Genomic DNA, 15381 nt, shown 5'->3' with positions numbered 1-15381 from the left:
TGTTCTGTGAAATCAGTCACTCTTCTTTCTTTCTGCACTGAACTATTACATTTTGTCATTCTCTTTGTACTGTTTAGTATCTCCGCAATGTGAAGTTTTATAATTTTGTCATCAGACTTATGCTGTACAAAGGGCTGTTAAGTGGTTGTTTTTTTCTTCAGGAGGCAGTGTTGGGAATGGGAAGCAGTGATAGTAGTATTGTGTTGATAGGAACATATGCTTATCTAATGAAGGTTTATAGAGGATACTGGAGTGTGTTACTGGCACAAAAATACCACTCCTGAGTTTGAACCCATCTAAATTCTCATGGTTGAGAGGATGGTCTCTAGAACTTCAAAGCTGATAAGTTTTGCAGTTCAGCAAAACTTCTAGATCTTCAATCACTAACTGATTATTATTAATCAAACAGGACAAATTTCTGGTTATTTTGGGTGTAGGTCATTTACAAAAACATCCCCGTTCCATTCACCAAAGTATGAAGGATACTGAGTGCAAGTCAGTTTTGCTACAGTACTTGTTACTGACCTAATTAAGTGAAATGAGTCATCATGTCTTCACATGCACCATTCTGTTTTGTAAACAAAAATATTTGAGCACAGACTTCACTTGCTGGAAGTGTTATACAAGCTGAGTCTGTAGTTAGTCACAGATATAAAAGCAAAGACTGTTTCATTTCTTCCTAGCTGCTCACCAGTGATTTTCATGCCCTGTTGTATGCACAGGGTACTCCAGACAGAGTTATTTTAGTTTGTGTCATGGCCTAACATTTGATGGCTTAAGTTAGCTGACCTTGTGAATTTTTAATTTTGCTTTCTTGTCCATGCAATGTGATAGCTTATGTTAATGTCTTAACTTACATTGTATTTCTCACTCCAGGACCTCTACCTTTTTAAATAGAAATCCTATGTTGAATTAAGGGTCCTACCTTCCTACTTTGTTTTCATTTTGTTCAGTATATGGTTACCACAGTACTTAGTGAGCATCTGTTTAGAGCAGAGCTGGCTTTATTGTTGACTTGGGATCTTGATAGTAACTTACTGTACTGACTTAGCTTTTCCCACTGTCACTATTGTAATTTGTTTCCAAATGTAAGTACTTGGGTTTTGTCATAACACAAGTTTGTATCAAAATAGATGGTCTATTTTTCATGTCTGCTACATTGAAAATTTTGTCTTCTACTGGCTTCACCAGGGATGTTTCTGAAACAGCATTCTGTTGCTCTTCTGCAAACTGCTAGTAGAGCAGAAGGTGCCTTTTTTTGTCATTAATAGGTTTAATTAGGAAATGGTTATTTCAGACATAACCCTTCTAGGGGTCAGCAAGCTTTTATTCTTTAAATGTCTTTGGAGCCTCTAACTTAAGTTCCTTCTGTCGCTGAGAAAAGCAGAACAGAAGTAAAGTATTGTGGAAGATTTGGAACAATTTCAATGTGTTACCTATTGAGAGTTGTGCTCCTTTTGCCACTTACCTTCTCAGTAACAGTTTCGAAAGTAGAGCAGCTTTCAAGCATGTTTTTCAAAGAAGACAGAGCCTTGGTTAACTCTGTATTTTCAGTTTGTAGTAACTTTAAAAAGTAAATCTTAAACATAGGTATCAATCTGATAGCAAGTAGAAATATTATTAATGGTGTGGCAGATCTTTGCTTTCTGCAGTGTGTGCCTTGAAAAATTAAGCTGGAAATATGGGAAACAATTTTTCAAGTCTTGTTGCTTTTTCCTAACTATAAATTTTAGAAACCGAGTACAGTGCTGGCCATCTTTTTTTATAAGTGAAACTTTTGAGGCTGCAGCACCTTTCCAACAAGGAGATGGTTGTTCAAGATCTTTTTTTGAGTGGTAGCGTTTTTTGAGAATGAAGAGTGGTCCTATAAATATGTTGTGGGGTGATGAGAGATAAGTCACTTACACCTTCTGAGAGAGAAGGACACTGCTGCTCAGAAAAATACAGGTGTGTTTGAATTCTGAAAATGCTATTTTTCGTCAGTAAAATAGATCATAATCCTGCGGCAGATTGCCTTGTCTTCAGAGAACAAGCATAGCTGTTCTGTCCAGATTTTTGTAAGTTTAACCAACTTGGCTCTGTAGGAAAAAACGGTGGTCTTTTTGCTTAAATACCTCTATATGCCAAGAGGTGTATCCTGAGTGTTATTGAGGGGTGTAGTGGCTATTGTTCAAAGGTGTTTATATTTGTAAATACATGGTTATTGGCATGTATTTATATAGATGTAGATTATATTTTCTGGAGTTCACTGCACTGTATTTGTCTGTATTTTATGTTAATGTCTGTAGGTGTTAATGACCAGTGTGCTTCTGCATGGGGAAAGTGTCGGGGAGGACATTAATGTCAAAGTAGTGCTTCATGGAATGCAGAGTTGCAATATAAAATCATGTCCTCGAATACTGTTAAGGCTTTTATTCAGAAATACTTGTGGAACAAAATTTCTTTTTGCTGTAAAATCAATTTGAATCTTGAACCAATTAGAGTCTTAAACCAATTAGTAAACTTCTAAATCTTCTGATAATATTGAATAGAATAATGCGCATCTTTTTTTTTCAATTCCCATGTACTTTACATTCAATATAAAAATGTGAGTGTTGAAACTATTTTCTATAGAAGTCTCATTTTAATCCAGTTTATGAAGGCTTGCCGCTGTCCCTCTTATACCAGCATTAAATTATGATATAACTTAAGACTGGTCTATGAGGCATATGAAATATCTTTCCAATCTTTAGGGGAGGAACTGATTTTCCACGTACCTGCTTAGAAGCTCTACTGATGCTGTACCATCTATTGGATTAGTTTTGTTCGCTTCTGATTAGTTTATATTGATTAAGCTGAGAAATTTATTCTTGTGCAACAAGTTCCAGTACTTAAAAAAACAACAAATTCACAGATGAACATCCTGGTGTGGTGTTTTTCCTTAACAATGGCTGATTTTATGAGGAAAACAAATTTGCTGAAGTTAATTCTGGCACATAATATTACATACCCTTGTTTTCTGTTTTGGATGTAAGCAAACCGCGTCTGTTCATATTTGCTCAGAGAAATGCATTTGTAGTCTTTGCTTCCCTCTGAAATTGTTTTAATGGCAGTTATAAGGCAAATGCGTAGTAACCAACGTGAAATACTTTAATAATGCAAGTATACATCTGTAATATTATTACTTGAGCTGTAGCAATCATACATGATCAAAAGCTGAGTGTCAATAAGATGTTGCTCTGTAGTCTTCACTTGTAGAATAAATGCAGAATTTTAGAAACATAAAATACCCTAAAGTGCTACTCTTTAGGGAGCTGTTTGGCCTCTGCCTTGCATCACCGTACCCTTTTGCAGTGGTTGCATCTGATCAAATGGGACTAATTTTGAAAAGGGAGAGGGTAAGATGTCTCTGCAACATGAGAGAAGCAAAACAGCATCAAGACACTTAATGTGCTGAGCCCAGTTTCTCTCTAAGGAGGACTGTAAGATGTTTCCAAAATGTCTAAGCATTACACTGAAGAGTGAGCATTTCTTCATTTATTTCAGCATCCTGAGTTAGCCTAATAAGGGACCAAAGAGTGTGCAGCACATTAAATAGGGGCTACGCTGTTGAATTAAACAGTGCAAACCTATCAGTATTGCCAGCCTCAAGTACACAGCACCAAACTACATAGGCATTTTTATTTCTTTCATTTGCCTTCTTTCCTTTGAGCCCCTACGTTAATCTTGTTGCACCTCTAATTAATAAAGCCATGAATGGTAGAAATTTAAGACCAATAACCTCTTGTTTCTGTTAAAAAAAAAAACAATCGGTGTGAAGTGTATATACTAAGGGCTTTAAGTTTGTCCAGTTGTTTATAATTATGTGATTCAGTGTCATACAGCAGACTTTCAGCAATGATAAATCTTCAGGACTTGCAGGGGGAGAGAGAGGGCATCACTGCTGCTTGTGACCGGTGTGAAATTTGGTAGTTTTGGGGAAAGCAAACTTGCCTGCTTCACCTCTGTGGAGCAGCAGGACTTGGATGATGTCAGAATTCCTAGTAGCTTATTCCATTTGAACATCTGTGTGTGACTTCTGTCTAGAGCTGCATCTTGTACTTGCACCTGTAGTTTCGGTGTGTTCAGGGTAGTTGGCTGAGCTTGCCAGTCACCAAAGAAATCAGAGAAAGAGAGTGTGAATACTTGTGTGAATAATCTGTGGGGTTTGGTCAATGTGGAACTCCAGAAAGAGCTGTGCAACTTAGTGTGTCTGTTTGCATAATGCTTAAAAATTAGTTTGGTTTTGGTATGTAGATATTTGAGGTCGTTATATTTATTTTAATGCATAAGATGTAGATTATATTTTCTGGAGTTCACTGCACTATATTTGTCTGTATTTTGTGTTAATGCTACTTTCTATGGCCTTTTCTGTCTTCTTGCCATTTAAAATTGCATATCTTGTGTAATTTTTCCCTAATAAACACATTCTAAGGAAATTGTCCTGCTTCCTTGACAGTTGTTTCGTGAAGTACGAATAATGAAGATTCTGAATCATCCCAATATTGGTAGGAGCCCTGCCTTTCTGCTGACTTTTTTTCTGTTATACTGTTTACATTTTACTCTATTTGGCTGTATTTGAATGTACTGCTGTTAAACTTTTTCTGAAGCTAATAGGGGACAGTAAGCATCCAGTAAATGCTTCATTGTCTCCCCTCTTTTATTGACTCTGCTTGCATCAAGAATTTTGCTCAGAGAAGGTAAACTGCTCAGTCCAGGAAAGCCTTACACAGAGTAGATGTGAGCTCTCCAGTCTATCAAGTACCCCAATTCCCCTCTTCTATTGAAATTATTCTTGAGACCCAAAAGCACAAGTTTCTTAGGTGAGAGTAGCAGAACTCCATTATTTCAGTCTAGGAAAGACTCCTGCTGACTGATATTTCCAGAAAATTAGAATTACCAAGTATGTAATTTTCCCTTTCTGCTTTAGTTCTTTCACCTACCCCACAGCTTCAGGGCCCTACTTTGTGATGACAATTCTTCTGGCTGAGGAGGGCTGGACAGTCTTGTTCCAGAGACAGTTAATGGTCTTGAATTGGCCAGAGGGCTTGTTGCATACAAGGTATGGATGAGGTGTACAAGTTATTACATGCTAGGCACTCCCTTCTCATCCCTTAAATTGTTTGTTGCTTTTCAGCATTCATAGCTTCGGCTGTTTTTTGTTTTCTTGGGGGTGGTGGGGGTGTGTTTGTTTTAAATGAGTGGTTATATTGCAATCTGAGGAAAGTCAGACTTAACATTTCTGGTATCCACTTGGTTTTTAGTTGGTCAGAATTTTGGATTTCTGACTGTGAGCAGTTTACTAGCAAAACAGGGGAGGTTTGTATGATCTTAAATTAAGTCTGTGCCAAATGAAACTAATTTCAGCATGAACTCGTTTGTACAGTGCATATAAACTTCTGAGAAAATTGTGAATTAATATGCTTTATTATCAACTGTGATTTAGAAATTAATTTTTGGTCTTTTTCCCTCTCAAAAGAATGCTTGCCTAAAGGATGTAAAGTTTCTGTATGATTTAGTGTTATCACTGGCCATAAATTATACTCATTCCATGAGTATAATTGTTTGTTTGTGCTGTGCTTTTACTCCTGGCTGCAATCTCTCCCATTCATTTTTCTTGCAGTAAAATTATTTGAAGTTATTGAGACTGAAAAGACGTTGTATTTGGTAATGGAATATGCCAGTGGGGGTAAGTGGATTCTGAAATGTGCGTTAAGGATAAACTGAAATGCCAGTTACATGCCTAGAAACGCTTTAAGGATTTAATGGGTTATTTCAATCTGGCCTTCAGAGCAGTCCCAGCAGACCTCTCAGGGCAGGATTTCTTGATTCTGTTAAGCAACCTCTTAGGTTTGTGCTCAAGGGTAGTTCTCATTCTGAGGCTCCTGCTGCAGTATCAGGAGATAATCTGGCACAGATTCTGGCTAAAACTCTCCACTCATATTTATCAGCTAAATTTAGGCGAGCACTGGTGCCTCATTTTATCTTGCAAATGTGTGCCAAAGCTCTTGAAGAGGCAGATCCGGGGATGGGAATCAGTAACACAGGAAGGGGAACCAGCAGGCTCATAGTGAGAGGGATAGTGAGTGCCTGCTTGAGAAGCTGCTTAGCATCTGAATGGGAAATGTTTGAATGTAGGAAGAGAATCCAGCACAGAGCCAGTGACCAGCTAGGAGAGGCTGCTGTGAGACAGTGCAAAAATGAGGATCTGAAAGGCATTTGAGCAGCTTTATTAGGAAAAGAATAAGAGGGAATAAACAGAAATCATATAAATAGCATTAAGTGATGCCACTAGAGATGTGCAAAACAAATCCTGGTGCATAAGTTGCCTGATTCCCAATGTGTCTTACACACGATGTGACTATTTTTCTTGATTGATTCTGTTTGTTTCACAGTGATTAAGTAAATTAATGTTAAAAATTGAAGAAGTCCTAGTATGAAGGGTTCCTTCATACTACTTAGTTTTTACTTCTTAGTTATTATTTGTCTGAATTCAATCCAGTACAAAAAGTCAGAACAAATTTTTCTTGGTTGCTTCTATTTGCTTTCCCTTCAAGAAGGGGAGCACCATGGAGTGTGAGTTATTTTCAAGCATGTTTTGATTGTGTGTGATAGTAAAAAAAATTAATACTGATGTTTTGTCCTTGTCATGCTCAGGCGAAGTGTTTGACTACCTAGTTGCACATGGAAGAATGAAAGAGAAAGAGGCTCGTTCAAAATTCAGGCAGGTATGAAATTAGTGTGTCCATTCTTTTTTGTTGTTTCTATTTATGTTGCTTTCAGATAGACATGAGCATGAGCAAACTTCTTTTACTTAACAAAATTTTTTTTAATAATGTTTATTAAAGCTGCAGTGGAAAAAAATCCCAGAAGAGAGAAATATCTGCTTCCTATATACTGTCTAAAGATAGTAAAATTGTTTTGCATTTTCTTTTAGTCAGTTTTCCTAAGAGTCACTCTTTTTATTGTGACTCATTTGAGGTTTAAATCCTTTTCTGAATATTTTAGAATTTTACAGCTGTTCTATCTAGAGATGTTGATATGATGACAGGTACTGCTGTGTCATGTCACTGTTGCGTGGGAAGGCTATTCTGTAATAGGCTTTTATATTCTTATTACAGACTTTCTCATCTTAATCCTTTTCTTACTCTGGTTTTAGTGATTGTTTTGGAAAAGCTTTAATCAGATAAATATATCAAGTTTGGTGTTTTTCAGAATAAAGTTATATAATTAACATTTAAAGAAACTGCTCTTAACTTGCTGTTTCTGACTTGTGTTTTGTTGTATATGTGAAAGACGTAAAAATGTCAAATGAATTGTTCTGCTAGGGATGAATTGCAAGGATACGCAGTTGATATTTTAGAAGATAAATTCTGAGCTGATGTATCTGGCTACTGTCTTGAAGGGTGGATTAATTGCTTTTCAATAGTTATTGCCATTGGGTGATTTGCATTTTAAAAATATGGTTCTCCAGTTATCTTGAATGTTATGTGTAAAACTTCTTTTTAGTAGGAAAATGAGCTGCTTATAGGGACTTTCTAGTTTTACTATCTAAGCTTTAATGAAAGAAACTTAGATGAATATTTTTTAAGATAAACACTTTATTCATTTCTTATATTCTAATGAATCATATCAGGAAACAAAATTACTAAATTATATGCAAAAACTTTTGTGAAGTTGAAATAAAATATTTCACTGATCATCTTGGTGTTTCAGATTGTATCTGCTGTACAGTATTGTCATCAGAAATGCATAGTTCATCGTGATCTTAAGGTAGGTTGTTACTTCTTTTATTTTTGCTGCCTATCATACAGACTTATTTTCATTGTATATATTAGTCCTTGCCGCTGACTGTGAATGCCTCAAACATGTGAATGAAGGAACTATCACTTGTATTTCATTCTCAGTTTCCTGAAGCGCAAATATAATGTAGCTTGCCTCTTGGAACAGGGAAGAGACAAGAATAGAACATGTGTTACTTTCATTCCAGTTTTGGCTTTAAGAAAAAGACATGCTCTTCAAGGAATTATACCTGCTGTCATGCTGGTATCTACACAGTGAAGCTGCAGAAGATGAATTGATACCAGCCATCACTACTTATTTAAAATATTTCCAGTTAAGGTATATTGCAAGGATATATAAAACACACTTTCCTCAGTGATTTATAAGAAATACATTAAGTTTTTAATCTCTTTGAGCTTCTGGTGTGTATTCTAGTGTTTAATTTGGACAGGAAAATCAATTAAAGGTAAACAGAAATTAGTTGGGTTTTTAAAATTATTTTTATTAATGTATCTGTGTAAACCAACAGACCATATTAAGAGTTAAGCAAATGCAGGTGCAACCTAAGCCTTGCCTGAAGTTGTCTTCATGCCAAGTTTAGGTATCATGAAACTTGGACATCATCTTCACCCACTTAATAGCTGTCTTGTGCTGTTGCTTTGATGTCTTTGAACATTTACAAAGAAGACACTGGTGTTGATTCTTTCTTACTAATGTATCTGGATACTTGTGAAAAGATGAGGTTGAATAATTCTTAAGGGTTTTTCTTCACCAGTATCTTTTGTCTTATCTTATAATGCACTGCAGCACTCTTTCAACCTCATTCCTACAAATCTGTTCCCTGATACTGCAAATCTCCCAGCTCCTGCATGTGCACATGAGGATGGATAACAAATAAATACATCCATTTCTGCTGAGTTGTCCCTGCCCCAGGAGTGTTGTCATCTGATGGTGGAGGTGTCTGCCCAGCACTCTGAAGTTGGAATGCAAGGAAGAAAAAAAGAATTGGATCTCCCCAAAATCTCAATTTAAAAAAATTCTTCTCTATCTTGCCTGATGGTTTGGAGCCTGTGAATGTTTTGTCAAGCTCCCTGGAGATTATTGCAGCCACTTCTGTTGAACTTTGCAGAAGGCTGCACCCAGGGACCTCTTGGCCAGCCAGGACAAGCCCTTGCCTAGTTCTCTAGGTTGGCTCGGAGTAGGGAGCCAGTCATTTCCTCGTGCTTATCTAGCTCTGGCTCCTTCAGCCCACTATGTGACTGAATCTTGCCTCATTAACCCCTGCAGTTACTCAGCATCCTGTGTCTTGCTCTTTCTCCCAGAGCCCCTTAGAGCCTCCACCTCTCTTCCATTTCTTAGTTCCATAGCACACACAGCTCACAGGCCGTGCTCTCAAGCCTATGCAGAACAACTTTGCAGTATTCACACTGGAACTACCTGCAACAAGGAGTCTGCTGCTGATCTCTTTCCTATTTTGCAAGGCAGCCAGGCAGGCTCCAAAATAATTTTTAGTTTATTTTTTGTGTGTCTTCTCTTGGCTGGAGTTGTGCTAGACTCATTTGAAAAGTTCAGAGTAAAGTGTGATTGAGAGCCAGTCAGCCTAGCCGATGAAAAATATATTTTCCAAAGGAAAAAAGGCTAAATGTGTGGCTTTGAGGAGGTGTTTCTGCTTCATCTCTTCTTTCCAAGTGATATGACATCTCTGTCTCATTTAAAACTCTTCTCATGGAGCTGTGGAGAAGGAAAAGCAACTTTAAAGTGGTGTCTGCCTTCTCATCTGCTTCTATTGACTCTCTACGGTATCAGCACATTGAGCAATTGATACTGCAGCACAAGACAGAGATCTAGCACCACTTTGGCTATTTTTGATAAGACTTTTTGGTTTTAATAACCGGGTAAACTCTATTATTTACAAGTTTTTTTAGACTAAACTGGAGAGATGTGGAAGAAAATATGTGAGTTTGTCCAGGCTATTCTGGTTGAAAAATTGTCTCCTTTTAACTTTGTAATTATAAACAACTTGTTTTGAGAGGGCTGTAACCAATTCCAGTTTTGCTCATCGTATGATGTACAGAACTTACCTTTTCAGGTCCTACTTTTTGCTCTGAACATGTAATCAACAAGAGCATCATCTTTCTATTTGGCATATTAAAAAGGTCTTTCGGTGTTTTTGTTTGAAGTAAGGAACCTGTAAGTGTGGGGCACTTGGGTAGCAGAGTACTGTTGAACTAGGAGGACAATTGTAATCACAGAGCAGCTGCACTGACAGTACTGTTTTCACCACAAGGAAAATGAAGTCTTTGTGAAGTAGTGTAGAAAGCTGTCAGATCTGGAAAACAGCTCTGTGAGTCTGTCTGCTGGAGCCAGCTGGGATTACATGTCATGAATTGGAAAAATAAAATATTTTCCACGACAGAGTTTGTAAAATGGGCTGTATTTTACTCCTGATAAAGGCTAAATTCTGTTGTACACCTATTGGCTTGATATACCGGTAGTTAATAGTCTGGTGTTCTGTTCGCAGAATGTAAGTGAAATTATTAGAAATAAACTCAAACAAACTCAGACAAAATCATGTTTACCCTTTTAATCAAATCTGCTGACAATTAGATTGCTGCTTTTCTGATTGTGAGCCAAAGCATTTTTGTATTTTCTGGGCTCAATTCTGGGCACGGCATCTGATGAGAGATGTCTCTTTGCTGTAAAGCTGTTGTTTGGCAATAGGGTGAACCCTCTAGTCTGGTTAACATCTGGCCTCCTGTTGAAAAAGTATGATTTGTGCTCTGCTTGGTGCTGCTTGTGTTGCTGGCATGCGGATCAGGAGCTGAGACCCAGTTAGATAAATAAACATTGCTCAGTTCTACTGCACTCCTTGCACAGCAGTCTTGCATTTTGAAATCAATATATTCCCCCAATAATGTATTAATATTTCTGTAACTTCACCCTTTTAATCTTACCTACCTGTGATGCTAAATGTAAGATACTGTTTACTGACTCTCCAGGTACCTGTACACTTGCATCTATGTGTATGTGATGCATTGCATTCGCATGATTGCTGCACAGGCATTAGTCTTAGATGTACAGAATATGTTCTGTGTGAAAAGAATTAAATACTTGAGTCATGACACCTTGGTCTTGCTGTTGCTGAAGCAAACACTAATAATAAGAGGGAGAGGATTTTTTTGTACAGAATGCTAAAGTATAGCATGTAGCTTGAAGTGTTTCATCTTACAAGCAGAAGGTATCTTTTTCTTAAGTCTTAAATTCCTTCTGACATTTACTCTGCCATAATGGTAGATGATGTCTAGGATTCGATTTACTCTCCTTGGCATCAGAAATTGGCATGAACCTGTCAAAAGCTTCAACTGCTATTCTGAGATGTGTAGATACTTCACTCTAAAGCTGAACTAAGTTATTTCTTCCAGAGTATAAAATGTTCATAGTTGATTGACTAGCTGACTTTTAATTTTGTTGAGCTGCTTTTGATATTTATATTTTCTTGAGTAAGCATTCCTGATTTTCAGTCCTTGTAACATGTATGGGGCATTAGTTTCTTTTATTCTGCAAGAAAGAGGCAGATGGTGAACTGTTTTAGAAAAAAACATTTCTATATTTATTAATAAATTATATATTGCACTATATATATATATTTATGCTTAATCTGATATAAAAATTGTCCATTTCCTCTTTTATTTTCCTCTTAGGCAGAAAACCTTCTACTTGATTCAGATATGAACATTAAAATTGCAGACTTTGGGTTTAGTAACGAGTTCACAGTTGGTAATAAACTAGACACGTTTTGTGGCAGCCCGCCTTACGCCGCTCCGGAACTTTTCCAAGGAAAGAAATACGATGGCCCTGAAGTGGATGTGTGGAGCCTTGGGGTGATTTTGTACACACTAGTGAGCGGATCACTGCCATTTGATGGTCAGAATCTAAAGGTACAGTTACAGTATGAAAGCTTGGCTTCTGCTGGCTTTAAATTTTCTGTGTCATCAGGAGCTCATCTTTTAAAACTCTGATTTTACAGGAACTGAGGGAGCGAGTACTGAGGGGCAAGTACCGCATTCCATTCTATATGTCCACAGACTGTGAAAATCTACTGAAGAAGCTACTAGTACTGAATCCAATAAAACGAGGCAGCTTGGAAGTAAGTAATTTTGTCTTGGAAAAGAGGGGGTTCAAATTAAGAAAGAATAAAATACATACAATAGTTGCTTGAGAACTCTTAATTTTTCAGGATAGATACTTTGTCTTGTTTTAAGGGCCCAAAAGTCTTGTTAAGAAAAAAAGAGGAAATGTCCCAGAAACAGCGCAGCTTGAAAATAGAAAGTGTTAATCAATGAAAATCTAACCTTAATTGCAGCTGATTAACAACTAAAATAAGAGCATTTCAAAGTGCGAACTGTTCCCACTTGTTTCAGTCAGATAATGGAGCTAGTTCAAAATCTCTGGAAAGCAGGACAAGATTGTAAATATCTTCCATAAATATATATACGTATATATTAAAAAAAGAAACAAGACTAGCAACCAGAAGCAGGCAATACTGTTAGCTTTTTCATGACTTCTTAAAGAGGATAGATGGAAGAAGAATAACTAGCTGATGGAAAAGAGTGTGGAGTTTGTTTTAGTGCTGTAATACATGTAAACACTACAAATTCTGTGAATGGTGAGCTAATGATGGCTAGTTATTTCTGTTTGAGCCTTTCTTCTCCCTCTTATGGTAGTTTTGTTTCTGAGTAGCTGGAAAATGTATATATATAATAATTCCTGCTGTGTCCCTTGGGTAAAATCTGTTTTGGGGAATTCTAATGAGTTATGATTGTTTTTGTTAGTGAATTACGTTTTCTTTTCATGTGATGCAGAAAAGATCTGTGCACAACTTGTAAGTTGTGTAAAAGCTTCAGTGTTTTTTAAGGGGCTGTTTTGTTCAAGATTGATGTCTTGGATAATACTTGATGCATAGCTGATATTTAACAAATAATTGATGTAGAGTTCACTCCAAAAGCTGCCTGGTTCTATTGTATGAATTCTTTTGCAGGGAGGGATTTTTTAAAATAACGTCTACTTACCATAGAGATGAAAGTAGAGCAGAAGATAAATAGAATACTTTTTAAATAGTATTGGCATGAGTTAATCACTAGTGACTTTTGTTTCATCTTTCTACACTTGTGCAGCAATGGATGTGTTCCAGAGAATAAATCCCATTTAAGCAGCTTTTTATTTGTAGTGGCATGACTTATACTTCCTGGCATGGAGGCTACCTGTGCAAGGAGGCATGCACGCACTGAGCTCTGTCTGCATGCAACTCATTCTGAGCTGATGCTGGTTTATGGCTTTTTATAAATAGTTCAAAGTTGAATAAAATCTCTGCTGAAGAGACTAGTGAATGATGGCGTCTGCTTTACTGATATGTGCTCATTATGTTCTGTGATTGCTGTCTAAAGAAGATAATGGTAAGAGTGTAGTCACTTCAGAGATCACAGTTTACATGTGTCATATTTAGGTTTTAGGGAAATAGTTTTTTCTTTTATTGGGTTTTCTTCTGGATTTTCAGCAGTTTCTCTTCAAATCTATTTTCACTTTCATTCTAGGTATTGTAGTGTTACCCAGTTTTTGTAAAATTCCTTCCTGGCCCTGGAGAAAGGCGTTGGATAGCAGCCTCGCTGAAAGGACAAGGCAGTCAGATTGTGTGGAATAGAGAAAGTAAATGTGTGTGACCAAGGCCTTGAGCCAGTTCCAAAATACTGATATCAGACATTGATCAGTATGCTAACCTGAGGGGGAGAGAGGCATCACAACCTTTTTTTATCAAAGGAATATTCCCGAAATCACATTGGCTGAATTAAAAAGTGTGGTATGTGGTTTGGAAAGAAATTTCTGTCTGAACACTTCTAAAAATACATGTTTAAAATGAAAGTGTCAATGCTTTGGAAGTTTCTACAAGTGGAAAAATAATGTCATCTTAGGTGGGGGGGGGGATTTTTTTGTGCTTTGCCTTCTGATTATTTGCTCAGTCCCATCTGTACAGCTTCTCAATTCCTATGCATGTTTTTGGCAGACCATCCAAAAGGATGTTTGTCAGTGACATCAGCATCAAAGCTGAGATCCACAGAGGACCAGCACCATATGGGTTAGGTGTTTAGCACTTGTCCTCTGGTAAGGACCAGGCAAATCTTTATTAAAATGCTTCCTCTCAACTTTTTCATGGTTCTAGCCGAGAAGAAACATTTTTGAAACAAGAGAATGTTGTTATAAACCAGTAAATCTTCCCAGGAGGAGATGGGAAAAATGTACTGTCAGAAAATACTTCTTAAGTATCAGGTTTTCAACAAATTCCTCTTTCCCTCTGCCCCAGTCATTAATTCTTTTGCATAGTGTTGCTCTGAAATTTCTCCAGAGCAGATTTATGCTTACAGAGTGTAATAAAGCAAAATAATTTTGACACAGACAGGGCTTGACCCAGACCAGATTTTTATTAGGTAGTTTTCCTGAAAATTGAGAGAAGACTCATCGATAATATCTAATTGGTTGAAATTTAGTTTGGATTGATGTTTAAGAAGTACAGTTTGGGTCAGATTTCTAAATGCCCTCACCAAGGCTGCTGCTCTTTAATCAGCTGACCTGAAAACCCAACAGAACTTACACAAATGTAGTATTGATCCTGGAGTTGGATTGTTTGTGTTGCTTCAAAATGCTTAATTGTAAGAGCCTGTTGAAGAGTTGCACAATAACTCAGTGTGCCTCTGAGATCATGTATTTAAAAGGCAGAAGCCAGCAGAAATGCAGATGGAAACAGAGAGCAGATTACATTGAACTCTAGATCCACCTACTGAGGAGACATGAAAAACTGTTAGTGGGGATTTCCAGGCTTGCTGGTTAATTCAAGAAGGATAAAGAAAAGCGAGGTAGAATTTGAGCAGTGGTTTCTGTCATCCACTTCATCGTGCTGAAACTTCAGATTTATTTAACAGTATCTTTACAAAATTATGATTGCAGAGAGTGCGTAGTACACTTTGGGGAGTCTCTTCTGTTCCTGCAAGGCTACAAATACATAACCCAAGTTTGTTGTCAAGTAGACTTATGCTGTGTATGTCAGAAATACAGTATAGCGGTATGTGTTCACCATCCCTCCCTCTTTATCCCCTCAAAAGCCAAAAAATCAGTTCCATGATAGAAAAAAATCTTTAAGTGTTATTGTCAGCAACATGTTAATTGGCATAAAGTTCTGTATTGTTCTTGTAAAGGTAGAGCTGTTGGGGTCTGTAATTTGACAGCAGCACTACATACAAAGAATTTTGTTATATCAATGGAAAATTGAGTCTTCAGCTCTTTGTGAGAAATAACTTAATTTAGTGTTTGCGAGGCAGATTTGGAGCCTGTGGGAAACTTGACATGCTGGCATTTGTTTTGTTCTTGTGTCCATGTAGTGAGCAGTATTAGCATCTGCCCCTGAAGAGACACGCGTGCCTGTTGCTGTAGGAGGAAAAATTATTTTAGCTGTTTGAAGATGAATATGCTCTTAAAGGAAAAATTGTGATGCTTAGGTATTCTGGACAATCAATCTTGAAGGCCTACAAAAAA

At 37.2% G+C, this 15381-nt stretch overlaps 1 protein-coding gene across 4 annotated transcripts in view; it reads left to right on the top strand.

Annotated features, from left to right (window-relative positions):
- Positions 1 to 15381, top strand: part of MARK1 (microtubule affinity regulating kinase 1) — a 56576-nt gene that overhangs the window by 25498 nt on the left and 15697 nt on the right. For all 4 annotated transcript variants that reach the window (XM_030944302.1, XM_030944301.1, XM_030944304.1 and 1 more), the window contains exons 4-9: positions 4478 to 4526; positions 5642 to 5707; positions 6676 to 6746; positions 7735 to 7791; positions 11502 to 11738; positions 11828 to 11947. In XM_030944302.1, the coding sequence (XP_030800162.1) occupies positions 4478 to 4526; positions 5642 to 5707; positions 6676 to 6746; positions 7735 to 7791; positions 11502 to 11738; positions 11828 to 11947 (600 nt within the window). The remainder of the gene's footprint in view (positions 1 to 4477; positions 4527 to 5641; positions 5708 to 6675; positions 6747 to 7734; positions 7792 to 11501; positions 11739 to 11827; positions 11948 to 15381) is intronic.

This window comes from Camarhynchus parvulus, chromosome 3 (genome assembly GCF_901933205.1).
Source record: "Camarhynchus parvulus chromosome 3, STF_HiC, whole genome shotgun sequence".
NCBI classification, from domain to species: Eukaryota; Metazoa; Chordata; class Aves; order Passeriformes; family Thraupidae; genus Camarhynchus; species Camarhynchus parvulus.
The sequence above is the reverse complement of the archived record's forward strand: the minus strand, read 5'-3'. Positions and strand labels throughout refer to the sequence as shown.